This window comes from Grampus griseus, assembly GCF_964374135.1.
Source record: "Grampus griseus genome assembly, chromosome: 17".
NCBI classification, from domain to species: Eukaryota; Metazoa; Chordata; class Mammalia; order Artiodactyla; family Delphinidae; genus Grampus; species Grampus griseus.
Genome location: NC_139011.1, coordinates 34,288,759 through 34,311,915, shown reverse-complemented (window position 1 = coordinate 34,311,915; position 23,157 = coordinate 34,288,759). Strand labels below are relative to the sequence as shown.

The window sequence follows — 23,157 nt, the reverse complement described above, 5'->3', positions numbered from 1 at the left end:
CCCTGGTGGCGCAGTGGTTGAGAGTCCGCCTGCCGATGCAGGGGACACGGGTTTGTGCCCCGGTCCGGGAAGATCCCACATGCCGTGGAGTGGCTGGGCCCATGAGCCATGGCCGCTGAGCCTGCGCTCCCAACCGCAACGGGAGAGGCCGTAACAGTGAGAGGCCCGCATAGAGCAAAAAAAAAAAAAAAAAAAAAAAAAAAAGAACACTGCCTCTCCTAGTAACATCAGCTTATGAATACAGTGGCATATTGGGTGTTTTCCAGATATTTTATATGTTTTTTAGATAAAGGAGGAAAAAGTCAACCACTGTGAGGGTACTAAAATAAAGCACTAGTGAAACAGAAATGAACTGTAGAAATATAAAATGAATTAACAACAAAGAGAAAGGGAATAAGAACATAAAATAACTTTTTAGACACCACCACGAGGAAATTATACAAAGATAATATGATTAAAAACACCATAAATGCAAAAAAATGACAATTGAGAAAATAAAAACAGAAAGATATACTGTATGTATCCATATATAAACCATTTTTATCTATGCCTCAAACCACTAATAAATTATTAAGATGCTTCTGTCATAATAACTCTGTTTATAATCCAATGACTTATTTTACTAGTGTGGGGCAGCCTTCATTAAATCATAATTTCATAAATTTGGTCATTTTCATCCAAAGGGCAGTAAGACTTAAACATGAAAACTCCCTCGCCCTCAAAGATAAAAAAACTCATAACACCTTCTTGTACTAAATAGGGAAGGTGACATAAGGGTCAAGGCTGGGAGTCCCAGTTCTGTAATAAAGACACATACCAGGGCTGGAATTCCAGCTATGCCACTCAATAGTTTTGTGAGCCTGGGCAAGTTAATTAACCTCTAAGCCCACTGCTGCAAATGTAAAGTGGGGATAACATTATCTACTCCAGACAGTTATATCTAGAATAAGAGTTAATGCAAGTAGAGCTTGGCACAGATTAATAACTATTATAAAAACACTCATCATTATGAGTTTGTAAAGGAAGATAAACAATCAAGTTGCAGGTAGAGATGTAACCTATTAACGGTTAATGAGCACTTACAACAGAATACTTATCAAAAGCTCTGTATGATCTCATGATGATTCCGTAAGCCAAGATTTCCAAAGAAACCATAAGAATCATCCTTGGATTTTCACAATACAGATTCCAGGCCCCATTTCAGACCTGCTGAGTTATACTTCTAGTGTAGAGCTTGGGGAAGAATGTGTATAATTTTTAAAGTTCTCCAGGTGACAGTGATATAACTAATTTATGGATTCAACATTTGAGAGCAACTATACTGTGATCTTTTTAACATATAAATATACACCCTCATCAAGCTAACATAAAATCAAACTATTCATTTAGTGTATATCGAGAAGGCCTCTTTCACTAAAGAGAGCTTACTTAGTAACATGGAAAATACAATGCTAGATTCCGATAAATTTTAAATTCAATTAAAATAATTGTTGTTCCATATGTTGCAAGATCAACTTAACAGTAAAAGGAGTAAAGCTAAATCTTCATATCAAAAGTATATTAAACTTCTTACTTGGCAGAGAGAAGTTCTCGTAGATAGGGCTGTAGGACAACACTGTCACATAACAATTTTAATATAAAATGAGCGTTGGCCTTTCGATCCTTGGATTCTACTACAGATGGCTCTGTGGAAGGACCTGTAATTAAGCAGATCCACTTGGTAACAAAAGTGTTCAAAACAGAGTGAAAGACTGTTCTAGAATAATATACCGAGTATCTATCAAATAAACCACAAGAAAAATATTTGAGTATTGGTAACAAATTAATAACTTCATTACAGAGAATTTAAACACATTAACACATTTTATAAATGTCAACTGATGAAATATATGCACGTGCACACCACAACTTCACTGATATACAGAAGATAAGTCACAGAATTAGATATTTTTCAAGCCAAGAAGTCTCCTTGAGATAAAGTGTAGAACTGTAGAAACCTATATACAAAGTGTTTAGTTTTATCTTCCAAATGCCTAGGTAGATAAAATAGTAGAGATTCTCACCTGGAATGGTGGAGGTGCTTGGTCCTTGACCGGTGCCAGTCGCTGCTGTGGTAAGAGATCCCACAGCAGGGGCCAGGATAAAATCAATGTCACCATCTTTCAGTAAACAGAACAGCAGGATGTACATCATTATAGGCAACATATCCCTAACATTCTTTTAACTGGCCTTAAGGCTTTTCTCTGCAAGCCAAAGGTGAAATCGGACAGAGGCTTAAGTGGATGCTTCTTTTCCAAACTATAATAGAAGGAATCCACTAGGCAAACTATTGACTTATCTTGATATATTATTAGCTAGCTTCTTACCAGTATAGAAATATGTATTTCAGCAGAAGAGGGATATCTAACAAGACTTTCTAGAATTTTTATTTTTAAGTTACAAACATCTTAAACCAAATCTATGTAAGCTAGTTATAATACTCATTATGCTAATTTTAACAATTTCAGATTTCTAAATATCCCACTGAAATGTTTATTTCTTTTCTTTCACGACCCTGTCTTTTTGTTAAACACTGAATAAAATAACAGATCTTACCAGGATCCATTGCAGGAGGGTCAGGAACCCAACTAGGGGGAGCTATGGGGGGTGAAACTGGATCTTGGTGGTCACTGGATGAAGCTCCAGCTTCATGTCTACCCAAACCAGCCGCTCTCAATGAACGTCTCATCATTTCCCGTAATCTCAAACTAGAAGAACATGGACAAAATCAGAGCTCACTACCACGTCTAAGTGTAAGGATAAGGTGCACAGAACTTCTCATCTGAGATGAAAGTTTGTTCTACAGGCAAATACTCCAGGCAGGAAAGTGAAGTACAAATGCCAATTCTGGAATCACAGAATAAGTCAGCAAGGGATAGAAATGGAACTGGGGGATCCTAGTACCCAGTTCAGCACTAAAACCACTATATTAAGCTCCCACAGAAACTTAAGCACGGGAACAAAAGTTGCAGTGAAGTTAAGATTAGGAAATAATCTTTCATACAGTTAAGATAAATGAACAGCTGAACATTAAAACAAAAAAAATTCTGTCCCCTGTTTATCATCAGTAAGAATTAAGTTCAATAGTAGACATTAGCAAAACATACTGATTAGCACAAAACCAATACTGTTAGCCCACTAAACCCCTTTTCTGTGCTCTCAAAAGCAATGGAACTAATATCCACACAGTAAGTAGTTTTCAAACAAAGACCAATTTAGGTTTATTTTTTATACAAAAAAGTTTTTTTAACAGTACAACTTCATCCCAAGGAAATTAATGAATGAAACTGGAGCTTGTAAAATGTGTTGTTAGATTAATATCTGGGCGTGATTTTTTTTTCTCCTGCTATACAGGTGTGCACATCGCTAAAAAGATAAAGAAATAATCACAAACACAGACCTCATTAGGGGAACTAGTAAACTACCTGTACAAAAATCTATACCTCTGAATAAAAGCTTACAAAGGCTACAAAATTAACACATTAAAAACTAGCAGCAATTAAGAGAGAGCACATAAGGCAAATCCTTCCACTTGGCCACAATTTTAGAGCTTCTAAATGAATAAAGAGTAAGAATTCAATTTTAAGGGCCAGGCAACACATAAGGGACTGCTTTCTCCCAGGCAGATTTAATCCCAAAGACATGACATTTCTGATGTGAAAAACCTAACACCTTACCAGGTGAGCATTATATGTCTGCAAATAAGTAATTCAGAAATATTTGTATTAATGTTTGACTCTCTAATTATTATTTAATCCGAGGGTAAGTGTGTTTTTCCATAGCAATACATTTTCAGTTTTATGAGTAAAATTTTTTAAAAATGCATTTAGAAGCTACTTTCAGGAACCCATCTATTTTATAAGGCTTGTGTATGATGATGTACCTTGGGGAAGAGAAACATTTTTTGGAAGATTCTACAAAGTAAATTTTAATGTCTCAAAAAATATACTAGCTATTATAGTACGCACTATTAAAAAATACCTATAGTTAATTCTTTTATGGTACTGGTGTCTTCTCTCTCCCAATTTAGAAATCTTTGAGTTCAAGAGTTTTTATAATATGGAAGGGAGCAGGGAACAGTGATTATGATTCTTTCAGTCAAGGTCACTTCCCTGTCCAAGATATCACCCAAAGAGCATGGCAGGCTCCTTACCAGTAACAGCACACACCCGGGTGACTTCACACTGTGATGCTCCTACACAATTTTAAATAAGCTCAACATAGACACTTGGTATCCTAATGTGTCTTACTCAAAACACACAGAGAGAAAAAAATCAGCGGTAATTGGGAGGCACTGCAAATAACCTGAAAATAAATGCATGTTTTGGGCTTATCAAGAAGAATGCTTACACCAGGGTCACAAACACAATGCCTACTGGGCCTGGAAAGTAAAATAAACTGAGGAAAGGGCAGTCAGGTGTAAGAAGTAGGGGGTCATGGCAAACTAGAGGCATACATGCTCATCTAAAGGCATTCAAATTTTAAAGAAAAAAAAATTTTAACATTGCACAGGCCAAACAAAACATATATGGGCTATTCTCCAACCTCTAGCCTAGAGCACATTAAGAATAAATGAAGATAAATTGAGACCATAGTCTCATCTTGAACTTGCAAACTCCCAACTTTGTTGTTGTGATGTAGTCAATTCAATATTATATGAGGGGGTCATTCCTTGTCATTTAAAAAAATTGTCCTCTACCTCTTTTCTTCATTAGGTCTTGGGAACATTTTTAAGTACAATGCCCAGCTCCTCATACAGATTCTTTCACAACAAAAAACAAAAAAAACAAAAAAAAGAAAATTATTCTTCAAGATGTTGTACACAATTCATGAAGATTCACCTGTATCCTCAGTGGCTGAGGACAATACTGAGGAGATACCACCTTGGCTGCTAAGATTCAGAGTTTTGACATTTCTTCGTATAGACTTGCCTGGAGTCATCGTATTTTCTGACAATATGGAAGAATTCAAGGTTGATGTAATTTCCTCTTTGTAAGCACGTTATATCCATGCTACAGAAGCCTTAGAATCCAGTCATGTTCAAACATACCACTGTGACAAAAAAGCGAAGGTCATGTGTCTTCCAGATTAATAATCTCTAGAGTACATACACCTGCAATCAGATGCATCAATCAAGCTTTCCACTAAATCTGCCCTTTGTACTCAGGCACTATTGAGTCACATAACAAAACTTCTGAGTCAAATCATCATCTGAAGGCATTTAACAGTACTCCATTCAATATTGAAATTGCATCAGTTTTGAGCTTACAGCTCATGAATCCCAGCCTGCATACTCATCAAGGGGTATCGCCTAGAAAATCCATTGTAGGCTAGAGGAGGGTTTCACTTCAATGAAGCAGAGTCTGTGGACTTCCTACTGCCCGGCGTGGATAATAAGACTCCTGTGCTTTCATCTGTTCAACCGGCAGCCCTGAGTTTGAATTGGTTAAGAGCACTGCAGTGAAATCTTCGGCAAATGCCTCAAAGGAGCTTACTCTGCAAATTATTTCTGTGAGCAACACATCACCCACTCTTGAAGCTCCTTTTAGTCTTTGCCTTCAAAATAATCCTTACATGAAAAAAAGATGGCAGCACTGGCATTGGACCAACCATATCAGAGTCCAACTTGATTTGCACCTGTATTTTCCCTGAGGAAATGAAATACCTGAAATAATTCAGACACTAATTTCTTCATGAAGAATTTAAGTTGTTTTCCAGTTTAGACCAAACATTTTGCCTAGTGTAGTCCTAAACAAATGATAATTTCCATTTTGCATAGTCTACATAATGTTTCTGTACTATTTTAAATTATAATTTGGTTACCCATAACTAGTTTTTGATAAACCTCACTTCAGGATGTTTTTGAACCTGGGAAGCTATCAAGTTGGAACCAATTTTAGAAGAATCATTTTTAAAGGGAAAGTTGAATATAGAACAGAAAATAAGCAAAAGAGTGTCTTCGTTTTAAGTAGACTTTACAACCTATCACATTAGCACAGTGAGCAGTGCTTCCATTAATGATTTGTGAAGTATCCAAGAATTTTGGCTCTCATGTCTAATATAAATGTGTTTTCCTTCAGGGGGAAAAAAAAAACTACAGACAGCTGTATCCTGAATTCTTTATAGTCTTCATCTATTCAAACATCTAGTAATTTTTAATGTGTTATAAAGTGTCCATCTCACAACTCAGAAAGCCTGAAAATTTAAAATACCAAACATTCATAATATACATCAGCCTTTCATTTCTTCCCAGATCTTTAGGACGTCTGAGAAACTGAGCTAAGTAAACAATCTGAAAATAAAAGATTGAGGTTCTCTCAATTATTATATTACTTGTTCTCCAACTAAAGAAAATAACTTCCTAGGAAACACGAATGATGAGTTTAAAACACATTCAAAGAATCAAGTTTGAACTACTTGTCTAAATTACCTCAAATTTTTGAAGGACCCTAGGTCCTACTGTTTTACACCTAAACTCTAACTAGATATTGTCAGGTATTTTTCCCAGGTTGATATTGGGAGGAACAAAAACAAAACAAAAGGACCCACCAATTCATGCATATGATAGGAAAGAGATACATTTCTTTCTGTACTTGGATTATGTTTCCACCAATTAAACTTTCCTGGTAAAAATCACATTACCTTCGGCTACTTGATGATCCAGCCCGATTACCTGGGCCATTACTTGAAACAACTGATATTGCATTTGCGATGGCCTCAACAGCAGAAAGCCTTTCTGCAAATGTATTTCTTTCAGAGCGCTCTGCTTCTGAAACATAAGAGAAAAAAATTAGGATCAATTTAAACTTCAAAAATAACTAAGAGATGAAGTATGTACAGGCCATTAAATGCTAACTGCTAAGTGTTTTAGTATTCTAATTCACATACTAGTGATAACAGCTTAATTTTCCCTCCTTAGAGCAACACTTAAGCTAGAATGAACTATGACCTTTAATGTGAATTATTTCCTTATTCTGCCTTACTTTTCAACCCCCAAAGATAAAAAATAAGGTTATTCACAAGTAGGCTGAAATTTAGCTTTCACTACCAAGGAAGAAAAGGCCTACATATCGGTACCTCAATCTTAATTTATACACTACTTATAATCCTTTAGTCAGTCAACGATAACGAGATAAAGGTCAGAAACTTGCAAACCACTGTTCAAAAACGTAGCTACCAGAATATCAACTGCAGAATTCAAAATAAGGAAAACCATATGAATTACACAGTTACACTTTAGGTTTTCAGTTTCCCCCTTCACTTAGCCAATTAAAAACTTTATGGCAAAAAGCTTATTTACTTTTCCAAAAACATCTAACAACTCACTAGGTTATTTTTCCCTCTACATTCTGAAAATTGGGATAAGAGTTGCCTCAATATAATTTGACTTCTCAATATAATTTGACTTAACTTGCTAAATAATTCCCATGGTAATATAAGTCACCAGCAATTATAAAATCAGTAAAGCTCTTAAGTATCATATATACAGTTTGTACTTAACAGAGAAATTAGAATTTAAGGCAACAGAAACACATTGATAAAAATTTTATTTATTCATGTTACATGTTCATCCTAACAGGCATTTTTACCTTCTGAGACTCCTAGATTTTACAAAGCAAAGTAAAAGTACATACAAATTCTTTACAGTGATTTTCTTTAATAATTTTTATATTTTCAAAATTGCCCAAAATTCCTCTTAAAGATCATGTTACAGTTCTTAATCTCACCCTCTTCTTCTTTAGTTTCCTTATTGCTGGTTGGAAAGCAAACTGATACACAAGCATGCAAAATATTTCGATTTCCATCACATCTGTGGCTGATGAATGTCTGTAGCATCTGTAGATTCTGCTCTAAAACAACCGCTTGCTCAAGATTCATAAGATATTGTCGACAGGCCTCATAGTCACAGCGTAGGATGTGCTGCATTAAGGTTTGTTTCTGTGCTCAGACAAATTAGGAAAAAAACTTCAATGAATTTGTACAGCACATTACACATGTCAAAAAGTTCACATGGCCAACACAATAATATAATCAGCTCTGCAGATACACAGAGACAATTTAAGGTGGCCTGGCAAAGGAAGCTGAACTTGAAGGTACCCTTAAGCACAGAATACAACTGACAGGAATGTAAAGGACCAATAAATATCTTCAGCTTCTGCAACTAACTCAACTCTAACTGTGGCAGGAAAGCAGCCAGATATACAATGCATAAATGGGAGTGGCTGGATTGGACCTATAGATCATAGTTTATACAGCACCCTTATTTACATCATATATAACTATCAAATTAGAACTCTATTAATATTGTTAACCAATTAAGCATAGGGTATACATTTTATTCCAAGCTTATTCTCACCTTCTTGTGCTCTTTAAGGTTACATTTACGTCACACTATGGTACATGAAAGCCAAAACCTTCAACTCCCCCCAGAAATAACGACAGACACAATCCCCAAAGGTGACAACTAATGTACTTCATTGTCAAAGACATGGTAGTAATGATCAAGTATTTATATATCATCTTCTACCTGAGAAATAGCATGCTGTGGATGGAATATTCCCCCCCCCATTCATGTTGAAGCCCAATCCCCAATGTGGATGGTATTTGGAGGTAGGGCCTCTGGACAGTCATTAGGCCGTGAGGGTGGAGCCTTCATGAATGTGATCACTGCCCTTAAAGGGGGCTGAAGAGACCAGAGTTCTCCCTTTCCACTGTGTGAGGACACATGGTCATCTGTGAACCAGTGAAAGGGCCCTCATCAGACACCGAATCTGCCCACACCTTGATCTTGAACTTCCCACCTTCCTTAACCATGAGAAGTAAATTTCGGTTGTTTATAAGCCACTCTGTCTGTAGCAGCCTAAACAAACTTAAGACACAGCATAAATAGACCAAAGAGTTCAAATGTACTTTTTTCAGAATGTAAACTATAGTTATGGGATATTTAATCGACTGAATGTAAAGCATTAGTTATGGAAAACAAGCATATCTGTTCATTTTAAATAAAATTGAGAACTGGAAGAAAACAGGTGGGAAAAGAATGCGTGGGAATACAAAGGAAAGAAGAGAGATGCTTTTGAACTTGGCAGCTCTCCACAAATTGCCTAGATAACCCATCCCTTCCCCCAACCTTATGAGGATGAGAGGAAGTAACAATGGGGGAAGAAGGGCACAAGAAAATACAGCTAAAAAACTGTTTTCAGTACTTGACACACGTGAGATAAGCCATTCTGACTGTGGAACTATGATCCTGAAGTGACCCCATAAATTGCAAGCTCCAGTTCAAGAATATGAGGTGGGCGACATAAGACTAAATTTCCCAAAGTCTAGTGGCAAATATGCACTAATCAATACGTTGAGAGAATATGTCAAAGTCTCTCCAAAGAATGAAAAGTGCAGTACATTTAAAAATAACTAAAATTAAGATATTTTGCTGCACACTGCTGTGATATATAGAATGTTTTCAAGCAATCAGCCAGTCATCTGGCTGAAGCAGCTACTCTACAGGGAGCTCTCATCTCCAACCTGCTGGGCAGTATATGGGCTCTCACACTGACAGTATCAATACCACGCTTACTATGTTTATCCTGCATCACTGTATGTTGTCACTTATTCTTATAACACAAAGCAGAGAGTTCAGCAAAAATTTCTTGCACGTCTACCGTGCACCAAGCCCTAGTAAATGAAGGCTATTTAGAAAGATAAATGATGGCACACTTTATCGCTACCCTTGGGATGCTGACAAAGTGCAGGGGTCATAGAATCAAATGCCTACAGAAGCATATGCAAAAGTATAAGTGAGTGGAGGAGGCTGGCTGTAAGAAAGGTAACACAAACCGTATAATAAATAAATGGTGACTAACATTTGGACTTAGAGCAACAAATTTTAAATAGTGGGAACTGCAATGAACTGGAGACACCATGTATAGCCTCTAAGAGGACTTAATGTTTTTATAATGGCCCAATATCACCATTATCTTCTAATTCTTTAAGAGCACCTGAAAATCTGAGTTTTAAATACAAATTCTGTGATTTTTGAATGCTGGCAACCAATCAAGAATTTTTAAATGATGTGAAGTCTATTTCTAGGGGCCACATTCAGACCACGGCCACCTCCTTCAACCCCATACCCCTACCAGTTTGGAACCACTAGTCTAGTAGGTTAACAATTAAAGCTAAACTAAGAATATGAGCACTGTGTCTCTAAACAAAAGCTCATGGGTATCTCTCAGGAGCACCTAGATTCAGATTATTTTAGATGCAGTTCTAGTAAATTTGCTTATCACCTCCAACTTAATGGAGGGTAAATAAGCTCCCATTCTAAGCTCCATTTCTATCTTTTATAGAAAGATTCCTCAAAAGAGTTGTCTAAGTTCCTCAACTCCCATTTTCTCCTTAGCTCACTCTAAATCAGGCCTGCATCCCCACTGTCAACAATGACCTAGATGGAGCCAAACGCAAAAGTCAGTATTCAGTACACGCCCTACTGTCCTACGGCATCATTTCATACACTTGAACAACACATCCTGCTTGACACATGCTCTTTGCTTAGCTTCCAAGACAAAACTCATTCGTTTCCCTCCAATTCCTTCTCAGTCTCTCATGCAGGTTTCTTTTTATCTCCTGGTATTTAAATGCTGAGACTATTTTCATGGCTCAGGCCTTAGATCTTTTTTCTCCTCCAAGACTTTAGTAATCTCATTCAGTATAAGTCCTTTAAATATCACAGATATACTGACAACTCCTAAGTACACTTCTCCAGCTTGGTCCCCTCTCTCCTGGTCTTCCAACTTACACATCTAACTCTATTCACCATCTCCTCTTGGCTATCTGATAAGAATCTTAAACTCCTGATCTCACCCCCCAGAACCTGCTTCAATCCTACAGTCTTCATCTCGATAAACAGCAACTTCACTCTTCAAAACCTTTTACCCTCTGCTTCCTCTATTTGACACCCTATATTTAGCCATAAGCAAATCCTGTTGGCTCTACTTTAAAACGTATCTAGTATATCTACAGTCTAATCACTTATTATTCCACCTCCTGGGTCAAGCCAACATCACCTTCCACCTGAATTCTTTTAATAGCCTCCTAACTGGCCTCCCTACTTCCAACCCATCCCCCTTGTATTCTCAGCGTGTTAGCAATGACCTTTTGAAAACGTAAAGCAAATCAGGTCATTCTCTGCTCAAATTGCTCCAATAACTTCCAGTGGTGTTGCCTCCACATCTAACAAATACAAACACCTCAACCACAGTATGTTCAAAACTAAACTCATCTTTTCCCCTTATCCCATTTGTTTTTCCTATTTTTCTGGGGTTTTTTGGCTGCACCGCACGGCATGCGGGATTCTAGTTCCCTGACCAGGGATTGAACGAACCCGTGCCCCCTGCAGTGGAAGCGGGGAGCCACAACCACTGGACCACCAGAGAATTTCCAGTTTCTCCAATTTTTCATTTCCCTATCATCCACACCTAAATCAGAAGCTTTACAACCCCTTCCTTTCATTTACTGCTGACATCCTGTCACCAAGCTTTAGAGCTTCTACTTCCTTAAGATCTCTTAAATCCATCCCCTCTTCCTTATTTCCAAGAGTTCAAGCTTAGGGCTTCCCTGGTGGTGCAGTGGTTGAGAGTCTGCCTGCCGATGCAGGGGACACAGGTTCGTGCCCCGGTCCAGGAAGATCCCACATGCCGCGGAGCGGCTGGGCCCATGAGCCATGGCCGCTGAGCCTGCGCGTCCGGAGCCTGTGCTCCGCAGCGGGAGAAGCCACAGCAGTGAGAGGCCCGCGTACCGCAAAAAAAAAAAAAAAAAAAAAAAAAAAAAAAAAAAGAGTTCAAGCTTACTTTGTTTCTAACATGGATAATTACATTAGCTTTTTTATCTGGTCTCTAAACTTCTGTTCTCCATCCACTGCTCATCTTCTTTAAAAACACACAAAAAAACCAGCTTAAAATCCTTCTCCTCCTAGCTTTCAGGGGAATGCTCAGGCCCCTTAGGTTAACGCACAAGGCACCCCAGTGCCTTTCTCCCACCTTATCACTTGCCACTCATTGATCCGTATAAGCCCTACCTTCTAGTTATATCAGAAGAATGTACATGTTCTCCCAACATGTACATTCTGAGATTCACAAAGGCTGCTCTTTGTGCCTGGGATAACACTTCCTACCTTCATCCTGCGTCTAGGAGACCCCTATCTGATTCTTTAAAACTATATCCAGGTATCACCTCCTCAGAGAAGCCTCTACAGTCACAGTTTGATTTGCAGCCCTCTCTTTTGTACTTCTACAACATTATGCATGCCTTACTCAAACGCTTAAATCACACTGTAATCAATGGTATACGCATCTCTCTTGTCCTAATAGACTATTAGTTCCCATAGGGAACCGGCAATGAATGATCTATTCAAGATTGTTTCCCTAGACTCCAGCAGTGCCTTCTGAATTGAAATGCCAAGTAGTTTCAAAAGTCAGATTACCTCTACAGCCATGATGATAATAGCAGCTTTCTTTTTGATTGTTGAATTGGCAGGAAGATTTATTAAAGAATGTACACCCATTCCAAGACTACTAATAGGTGGAAGATCAAGCCAATCAGGATCCCTTATTCCTCCCATGCAATCTTTGGCCATGGGGTAGATAGTGCCATTTCCATCTCGAAGAATAATAGGAGACTCCTATAATAGAGGTGAAAATTAAAAAGTTTGGCTCCCAATCAAAAATGTTATGTCTGATTTTTACAATAGTTATATTTATTTTCAAATTAGATTTTATATGTTTGTAATAGTGACCAAATAAGAAACTTAATATTAAAATATGTTGAATATTCTAAATTCTTCAATGTTTAATAACAAGCAAACTAGAGCCAAACCCTAAGGATCACAAAAATGCCAATGTTGTCATATAAATTTTTAAAAGCAAAAATAAGCCTCTATACCTGTCCAGCAGTAAAGATGGCTACATTCCTCTCATTCTGACCAAGGAAAGCAATGCTGCTTGTAGGGAAATTATTTTCCTGTTCTGCTTTTCCTGTAGCAAGATCAAAGATACAGTACCGTACCCAATTTCCAGTCTTCAAAACAGCATGCACACCTTCAGAAACACATAAATGTTAAAAAAAAAATGTTACACATCCTTAGTGAACTCTAGTAAGTACCTACCAAATTTTACATCTCTAGCCACATTTCAAATGTAGATACATTTCATTCCATAACGTTACACACAGGAGACAAAAACTGCCAAATGCCCCAAACCACTTTATCTAATCCCCATTCACTGCACAAGTATTAATAGAACATGGAGTATGCCAGTTAGAAAAGTTACAAAATCTTTTACCTTTGGAATCCACATTCACTGCTAATATTTCTGTTTTTTCAGGTATACAAAGCTTTTTAGGAGTCCTTTGGAAACAGTCAGGAACTTTTGGTGTTCCTCCAGTTTTGACAACCTGCATGACAAGGAATTTTGCTCTCAAATCTGTAACATACTCAGGGTCCCGACATTCACCTGCTGAGTGAGTCCTCTACACTTACCTGCAGTTCATCAATTCTAAGTAACCTACAATCCTGAAGGAGAGAAGAAGGGTCAGCATCTGAACCAGAGTTGTTTTGACAGTTTGTATTACTGGACGTTCCTGGAAATTTTACAGCAACATAGGCTCCATCCACTTTCAGCACCTAGAATACAGGTAAATACGATAAATGTTAACACTAACTCATATGAAATCAATATGCAAGTTAGAGTCATTGAACCAATTTAACACTGAAGGCACTTAATTCCTTATGAGTATGTTTCTTCAATGATCGTCAAGTTGTAAAATTAACCTGAACACACTCACCAAATATACTGTTGACATCTACTTCCATGACATATTATCCACAGACAACATAGGTAGAGTGAGCAATGCACAGAAAGCCAAGCACAGGACTTGAAACCAGAATACTTGAGTCCTACCTCTGCTACTTACTGCTTTTGATTTTAAGCCAATGTGATCGTCTTAGAAAAACATAGCTGCCCGTAAACTACAGTTCTATTTGAAATCAAAAGGCCTTTGTAAATTGCAGGACATGATGTATCTACTCTGCCCTTTAAGTCCAAATGAAAGACCATTCCATTTCACAAACTAAAGAGCAATCAGGAAAAGTTACTTTGCAGGTATTCTACAGCTATAGTCCCATTTTGTTTTTAAGAATGTGAAAGGACAAAGGTGAAATTAATGGCATTCCAGCTGATGAACTCTACTCACTTGGTTTCTTAGGAGGCAAGACCCTCTCCAGGAAGAAGGGAAGAGAAAGTGGAAGCTTAAAGACAGTAGCAAGATTTTTAAATGTTATGGAAGATCATCTCCATTAAAACTGTATAAGTCCCAAAGAATGGACTGTATCAAAAAGTAATGTTGTTATCTCTTAGCAACTTTTCTGTAAATCTAAAATTATTCCAAAATAACACTTTTTAAAAAAAGCAGAATATCACCATAAATGCTCAAGGAGAGGTATAATAATCTTCAGTTCATCTGTCAGGGACAAAGGAGATACGTGCATCAGATTAAAGGATGGGACTAAAGAGATCATTAGAGGTGATAAATAAAGCAGCCTTGAGGAAAGGGCTGATGAGCACTCACCAACCGTAAGTTCTTCGATAACCAATACCATTATAGTTCAGTTAGTAACTAATTCTTAGACATTCTGAACAAACCTTGCCAACAGGAACATTCTTAACATCTTCCACAAAAACGACTTCCCGAAGAGACCACTGCTCTTCGTTCACCTTTTCCTCCTCTTTTGGGGCAGGGGTGGACCGTCGTCGTTCTTAGACAACAACAAAATGGTAAGTACCAAAAAGAAAATGTGAAAGAGACTTTATAGATTTCATCTAAATATATGAAAAAAGATCATTTGTAAAGGGATACATAACTGAGACATCTAAATAAATTTCATGAACTACTGCTTTATGAATTGAGCTTTCATAACTAACTTCCACTTTAAATGAATTCATAGTGAAAAATATCCATGTTTGTTAATGCCTAACAATATTAACACTACTATAAACAACTGCAAAGAAGTATTTAAAAATTTTAAACTTATTCTGGACCCTCAAAGTTAGGGCTATCGGACCCATGTTTAAAAAGGAGGATCTGTTGGGCTGTTCTTAAAACTAGCACATGACTATTAAAAACTTTCAATTTCCTCAAGTACAAAGCAATTAAAACTAGAAAATAAATGTACTTTGGAAAGCTTTTTTAAAAAAAATTCTTTAAATCCAAGGTGCAGTAGTAAATCTAGGTTTTTAAATTCTACAAATTCTGAGCGAAAGTTGTGACCAAGCCATAACCAATCTACAATAATAGTCCCAACAAAGGTAGGCAGATATTCTAGAGGGGCAATTATTTCCTTCTATTACTGCAATGCACTTTACATATTGCAGCAAATTATAACTCGCAAAAACAACAAGAATACTCAACACTGTAAATACTGTTTTTCTATTTAAATAAAGTTGCACATTGAAAAAAATCAAACTAGTAGGAACACAATTTATATTAAAAGATATTAAAAATGGTCTGAGTTGCCTCAAATCAGAAACAAACTGAACACAGCTCTCTGCCTGGGATCTTACTTTGACCAATGTGTACTACACATAAAACTTACTATACGGCATTGATGCACTGCTGGCAATGGAGGATGCATCACTACACGTGGATGCTGGAGATGGTGGAGGACCCATTTCTGTTTTCACAGGTTCCTGCTTACTTTCAGGCCTGCAATTAGAAATAAGATTCTCCTTATAATTAGGAAAATGACATATTAGGAACCTGTCGAATGGCTTATTTTTAAGACTCAAGTTTATTCTCATTAGGGAATGAAATAGTAAAAACTTATACAAAATGGTTATTCTTTAGGATGCAAACTGAAAAAGATACACATTGCATACTTCAAATTTTTCTTAATGTTTTAAAATAGGAAAGAAATATACTATGTGAAGCTATCAACAACGTGGAACAATGGTTCAGATAAGCCTTATCTAGGAATAACAACAAAAGCTACACTCAATTTATCAATATAGCTTTATCATAAGCCTCTTGAGAAACAAGTTTCACACTTCAGTAAATCCTGACTTGGACACTGCAATTTAACTGAAAAGATGATAAAGGCAAATAAATAAAAAGTCTACTATATCATTAATTTCCTAGAGTTCAAAGAAGGAACTCTCCTTGCAATGGCTTACAAAACTTTACCACCAGATGGTCCAAGAATAATCACCTGCTATAACTGAAATGAGAAATTATAGTATGAATAAACTATCCCTCTTCCTTGAGTTATTTCATTAATGCTGTACTCGAGAAGATAACTATAGCAACTACATAATATTCTACAGATGGTAAAAATATATTTTTATTCATTAAAAGGCAGATGTCAATTTTTAGAGAGAAAAGTCATGTATTACTCAGAAATTTGTTATATATAGATTATGCTGGTATATATTATAATCAGGGCTATCATCTTAACCCCCTCATCTGCTATTAACCCCACCAGGAATTTCACCTGAGTTTAGAAATAGTCCATAGAAAAACAGCGTTATTTTTACCAGCATCTTAGCAAAGTTCTCAGTACAAGCACACATGAACACTCATGGCTGCTCTGCAAATCCTGTGACAGTGGAAGCAAGCCAGTACTGACTCATCACGAGCACGCTTAAAGTCAGCACGTTTCCATGACTATAAGAGTCTACTGACATGAAAATGATTATCTTCTTAACATTTAATTTCACTTAGCTCTTTTACCAAGTTTATTAATAAAGAAGGCAAATTTCAAGGAAGGTTCTGAAAAACTTAATAAATCACAGGATATAAATACCACATCCTATTTTAATCTCGTTTTCTATTTGTGCACATCAAAAAGATTTCAAATGCTCTTTACAAAGTTTCATAAACAATGAAAATGTATTTTGCTACTTTTATTTCTAGGATAAAAACAATCAATGCAAATAGAGGGAAAGTCTATCCACCTATTTTTAAAAACAAGACAATATATGGAATCTAAAAAAAGAAAAAAAAATGATCATGAAGAATCTAGGGGCAAGATGGGAATAAAGACACAGACCTACTAGAGAATGGACTTGAGGATATGGGGAGGGGGAAAGGTAAGCTGTGACAAAGTGAGAGAGTGGCATGGACACATATACACTACCAAACGTAAGGTAGATAGCTAGTGGGAAGCAGCCGCATAGCACAGGGAGATCAGCTCGGTGCCTTGTGACCACCTAGAGGGGTGGGATAAGGAGGGTGGGAGGGAGACGCAAGAGGGAGGGGATATGGGGATATATGTATATGTATAGCTGATTCACTTTGTTATACAGCAGAAACTAACACGCCACTGTAAGGCAATTATACTCCAATAAAGACGTTAAAAAAAAAAAGATGGCATGTCACATCCTACTCAACACTTTGGTTTCTCCCTTTGAAGAAGCAAAGGAAGAGAGCTGCCAAGCAAGGATCAACTTATGACCTAAGAGAAGTCATGTATCACTAGCCATCAACAAGCACCTCCACCATCGTGCTAAACACCCAGACCAAGAGTATGACCTACCCTGGGATAAAACGTGGGAGTTTAGGGGAGATGGCAATGTGGTATTTTCACTTATGCCTTTGCCTGCAATGAAGTAAGCCTTTAAAAAGCAAGTGTCTAGAGTCTGGTATTAAGAATGCTCAATTCGATCAGCTAATATGGGCTAGATAAGGAAGAGGATTCTAAAAAACCTTTTTCTCTTACACGGGTTCCTTATAAATCTAGTGCCAGCTGAAATTCATGTGCTTGGAAAATATCCACACCGTGTCTTGCACTTTAATATAAAGTATTATAAATCCATTTAATTGAATAAACATATTCTAAAACAAAAAAATAAATAAATTTAAAAAATAAAAACAAGACAGAGAGCACAAAGCACAAAATAAGCAAAAAACTTAATTAGGCATAAATTACAGTAGCTTTGGTTTATAAAAGAATATCTTTAAACTTATTTTAACAGTAATCCTTGTACAATCATTACATTAATTTGAGCAAAAAATTTCGAAACTTTAAAAATCTATATGTATAGTACAGTCCCAATCATTTCTTTTCAATGCTTGTATAATTTAGAATAAAAGAAAATAGTATACCAAAATATTTAAAATGCTATTTCTGGAATGTGATATTATATTACTCTTCCACGTTTCTATAATGCTCATGTATTTTTACAACATTAAAAAAAAAAGTAATTTTGAAACTTTACTAAAGTGTTTAAGATCATGTACCAAACAACCAAATCATAAAGATGAGTAGTTGCTTCTAAAAGTACAGGTGTTAAGATCTGTGTACCTGGCTCCCAAACAGTAAGCCAGCCCCAGAATGTGGGTTATACACAATTCAGTGGTATTTCTGTTCACATATCCCCCCCAACCCAAAAGTTTACAAATCCTTTATAGAATTTCCCTCCCCAAGCACATTAACCTGTAAAACCCTTTCAATGATCAAGATGCAGGCAAGATGTTTGGTAGAAATTAAGATGATTATACATGGAGAGAGGAGGAAAAAGTCTGCCTAAGACAGTATGGCTGAACATATTATCACTGCTATACAACACCTTCCAAGGATGAACTCTAATGACAAAACAAAGACATCAAAAGAGAACCCTACACTGCCATTCTGGCCACCAAACATTAAGAATAACTATAATATACAAATATTAACCAATTTGCAAACAGTAAATTTTACCAATTCCTTTGAAAATTCATGGGGATCTTAATAAGACCCCCTCACGTTAACACTTGTCTAAGTCACTGTACACCTCTAAGTCTCCTTGGTACCCCCCTTCACATACAGAGCAAACTAGAAACTGATGTTAAATCAAGATTAGTTAGGGCATAGTACTTACTTAGCTTCAGTAGTTTTGCTAGCTTTGTCCATGCTTTTCAAGCTCTCAGGAGATCTAAGCTGAAACCTACAGCTATCATTCATATTCCAAACTGACTCCATTAAGACACCAACTTTAGGAATCCCAGCACTAATTGAAAATGCAACTGCTCCAGCATGATAGAGAGGATTATTTCTTAGGCATACCTAGCAAACAAAAGAAAAATCACCATCAAGATGACAATTTTAAAACAAACTAGAGGAGTTACGTGTTCCCAAATTATGGAGCAGGAATAATTGGCACATTTGCTAAAAATGAACTTTAAAATTTCATGCAGCAAATAACCTGACCATTCTGCCACAAGGACACAGAAGAGAAATAGCAGAGAAGAAACTAAAAAGGTTATTTAAAAAGTGAAATGTGAACAAAACAATTACATTTTTTTATCTGTTTCTTATAATTTGAAATTATTTTCTTCCTTAATTCATGATGCTATATATAGGCTCCATAACTTCAACTCTACCGATACTTGTTTCCCTCAGAAGACTGTTGTTTCCTACAAGCCAGAATTTTCACTGAATAATATAAGTTTTCTCTTAAATTAGAAAAAGAATATGTAGACATTAGTGTTAGAAGTTAACTGAGTTCAGCAGTGAATAACCTATAAATCTTCACTGCCATGGAGCACCCCTAGGTCATACTCTAAAACCAATAACCTCTAAGGTGACACTGCCAAATGCACCAACAGTAACTCAAAATGAGGTATGAACATTATTTCTGGAAATCTCTTTTGATTCTAAAGCAGCCCAATCTTACTTTCTGTTCAGTCATCCAGTGACTAACGATTATGTTATATTTGACAGTGGACTATATGATGATCATGTATTTTGTCAATTTATAATTAAATATAAGTCACACAGTCTTAAGAAGGTGGTACGTTTGAGAAGTACAGGAACTGGAAATACTGACACAGAGCAGGAGTTCTGTCAAAGAATAGTTGTGTGTCACTAAATATAGCTCTGTGGCATAGAATGAATAGTTCAGAAGAGCCGACTTCTTGAAAAGGGTATGTCCTGCTTAGGTTGACTTAAAGAGAGGTTTCATCCATAAATTTTTGGAAAATACTGGTGAAAGCTTAAATACTGAAAGAGGATCAACAAGAAAGAAGGCTATAATTGTCAAAGAAATGTGGCAAGATATATTAGAAGTTATCCATTAACACCTTCTTATAAAAATAAATGCACCTTAGAGACAAGGAGGTGTATATCCAGCATATAAGAAGACATGAAATGAATATTTGCTAAACATACTACTCTCCACAATTATGATCTGTGAGTGCAGGTGCGGCTGCAAACTCTTAACTGATCGACCATTCTTTCTGATGTTAACATATGAACGATTTCCCCATTATGTGGCCATGACTGTCTTAAACCTCCAGTTTTCTACACTTTAAAACAAAATCTTATTCTATACCAAAGTATTGGAATATGCTGCTATTTTTCACCAATTTAGTGCCAAGCTATTGCTTAAAACTTTTCTTCAGTGCATCTTTAAAGGATTTTTCTACCCTCCCTGTCTATAGTAATGTCATCCTACATGCTAATAAGGCATCTGCCAGGATATTCTGCTAATATGTGAGTCTAATAAATAAGGAACTTTGAAAACATGAGAAATCAGTATGTGAACTGAATAAGAAAAAGGGAGCTCCTAGAAAAGAGAGATCTGTCCAAACCAACTGATGTAAATAATGAAGACTAAACAACAATATTCAAAATAATGGGTAATTGCTGAAAACTTCCTAGTTGGAAGGCCAACAAAGGAGTCAGAACAAGACAACCATGAATAGGACCAAAACAAATGGGAGTCCCAAACAAAAATAAGAAGTACATAAGCTGAGTTTTGGAGAAAAGTAACAGCTAAAGCAGTGATTACTTTTTAAGACATAGGTAATGTAAACATGATACCACCTTACAGTGATGAGAAAAAGCTGAATTGAAAAAAAAGTGCTAGATGAGGAAATTAGTGCCATGTTACGTCACAAAACCCAACACTTGTCTAAGCGTTAGGGATTATAAAGTCCTTAAACACTCATTGCAGCACTTGCTATAATGAATATAAATATCGACTTTTAACCCGAAGATAAATTTCTAACAGAATCTAATGAATTAGAAGTATAACGGTAGTGTTCAGACTCTTTTGGTCTCAGGACCGTCTCCCCTTTTTAAATATTACCAAGAATCCCCAAATCTTTTGTTTATGTGGGTCATATATAGTTGGTATTTAATGTATTAGTAATTAAAACTGAAAATTTTAAATATTTAATATTAATAAACCCCATGTTAATATAATTTATAAAAATAACTACATTTTTTAAAAAATCAGCAAGAAAAGTGGCATTGTTTACATTTTTGCAAATCTCTTAATGTCTAATTTAATGGAAGACAGCTGGAGTCCCATGTATGCTCCTGCATTCAATTTGCTGTAATATGTTACTTTAGCTAAAGTATATGACGACAACTCAGCCTTACACAGATAGGTAACTGGAAAAAGAAGGACTCTCAGATCCCCCGAAAGGGCTGAGAAGCCAGCAGGAGTCCTTGGACCACACTTTGAGAACCATTGGGGTACTAGAAAATCACATTCCATAAGATATATATATAAGAGGCTAAAACCATCTCAGAAACTAGTAGAAACACGAGGATTTGACGAAGACTCCTGCCTCATGCTGACAATATTGCCAGAGAGCAGTATCTTTCAAACTGCTTGGTCATAAGAATCATCTGGGATGTTTGTGACACATAAGGAAGCCTGTGTCCTACCACCAACCAACTGAAAGAATAATTCAGGCAAGGGGCTCCAGACTCTACATTTTTAAACTCTACATTTAAGTACCAAATGATTCTTAAAACCAGGCTAATCTGAGATTCCTGTCCCACAGGAAAACCAGCTGACATCAGGGCAGAATCTATGTTACTCAGCTATTGAGTGAAAAGTGATGTGGCACATACATACTACTGGAACCAGGTCCTTCAAATGACATTCATTTATAAAACTGCCTACAGGGGAATTAATTACAGGGGAAGAAATGATTTTGATGAGCAACAATGTCCCTTAGGACAGACTTAATTCTTTTTTTTTTTTTAATATGTATTTATTTATTTTGCCTGCAGTATGCAGACTTCTTAGTTGAGGTACGTGGACTTCTTAGTTGCAGCGTATGAACTCTTAGTGGCGGGCATGCATGTGGGATCTAGTTCCCCGACCAGGGATCAAATCTGGGGCCCCCTGCATTAGGAGCGTGGAGACTTACCCAAGGAAGACCACCAGAGAAGTCTCAGGACAGACTTAATTCTAACCACTTACCTGGGTACCAACAGTGATGTTCGGCATTGAAGAAATACCAGCACTAGATTTGGGCTTTTTGTTTTTTGCTCTAGCTTTCTCTAACATTTTTTTCCTTTGACTAAAAGGGACTACACCCCTGAAAAGGAAAAGCAAAAATTGGACAAATAAGCGGCGAAGAAGCCCATTAAATAAATCTGAAATTATACACATTATATTTAAGTATTACTTGTATATTCCTTCTCTAATATTTTTGCCTCAGTATAATATTAGCATGTGTAACTTATTAATAATCATAACTTGATCACAGGTTTACAATACATAACTGGGTCCACTTTTACTAAACATTTAGGATTAAAAGTCACAGGAAATTCATCATTTGATATTTACTTCCAAATAATTCTGTTTCATTAGTAAATTCCCCTATACATTACTTCTGCCAATGCAAAGTTGCTGATAACTCCCTAAAACACAACAGAAAATACATTTGAAGCCCCTTTCGAACATTAAAGGAATAATTAAATGAGGCACAGAATATTCATACAATGACATACTTTAATAACCTTTAAAATTATATTTTATGTAGCTGTTAAATGAAAAAAGTATGAAAAACACTCTAAGTTTCTAATTAAATAAAAGCAAAGTACACGTTTATATATAGGAAAAAAAAAAAGATTAATAAAATACTCCCAAAATCTTAATAGTAGTTACATTTGGGTTGTAGGATTATAGGTGATTTTTGTTTCTACTTTATACCTTTTAAAAATTTCATAATTATAGTCACTAAGTATGTATTATTTTTATAAGCTTTTCTTTATCTTAAGGATTTTTTCCAATGTTACTTTGCTCCAAAGTGAAAATTTCCCTCTCTATAAAGCATTAGCTTTTTTTT

General features: G+C 36.3%; 1 protein-coding gene across 3 annotated transcripts in view; it reads right to left on the bottom strand.

The window, feature by feature from the left end:
• UBR5 (ubiquitin protein ligase E3 component n-recognin 5) overlaps positions 1 to 23,157 on the bottom strand; it is a 143,633-nt gene that overhangs the window by 54,507 nt on the left and 65,969 nt on the right. For 2 of the 3 annotated variants that reach the window (XM_082674635.1, XM_082674637.1), the window contains exons 13-25: positions 22,287 to 22,404; positions 18,945 to 19,129; positions 15,683 to 15,792; positions 14,733 to 14,845; positions 13,571 to 13,714; positions 13,374 to 13,485; positions 12,976 to 13,130; positions 12,518 to 12,715; positions 7,767 to 7,977; positions 6,682 to 6,808; positions 2,596 to 2,747; positions 2,064 to 2,159; positions 1,574 to 1,697 (exon numbers count right to left, since the gene is read on the bottom strand). In XM_082674635.1, the coding sequence (XP_082530761.1) occupies positions 1,574 to 1,697; positions 2,064 to 2,159; positions 2,596 to 2,747; positions 6,682 to 6,808; positions 7,767 to 7,977; positions 12,518 to 12,715; positions 12,976 to 13,130; positions 13,374 to 13,485; positions 13,571 to 13,714; positions 14,733 to 14,845; positions 15,683 to 15,792; positions 18,945 to 19,129; positions 22,287 to 22,404 (1,845 nt within the window). The remainder of the gene's footprint in view (positions 1 to 1,573; positions 1,698 to 2,063; positions 2,160 to 2,595; positions 2,748 to 6,681; positions 6,809 to 7,766; positions 7,978 to 12,517; positions 12,716 to 12,975; positions 13,131 to 13,373; positions 13,486 to 13,570; positions 13,715 to 14,732; positions 14,846 to 15,682; positions 15,793 to 18,944; positions 19,130 to 22,286; positions 22,405 to 23,157) is intronic. The other variant, XM_082674636.1, reaches the window with a different exon arrangement.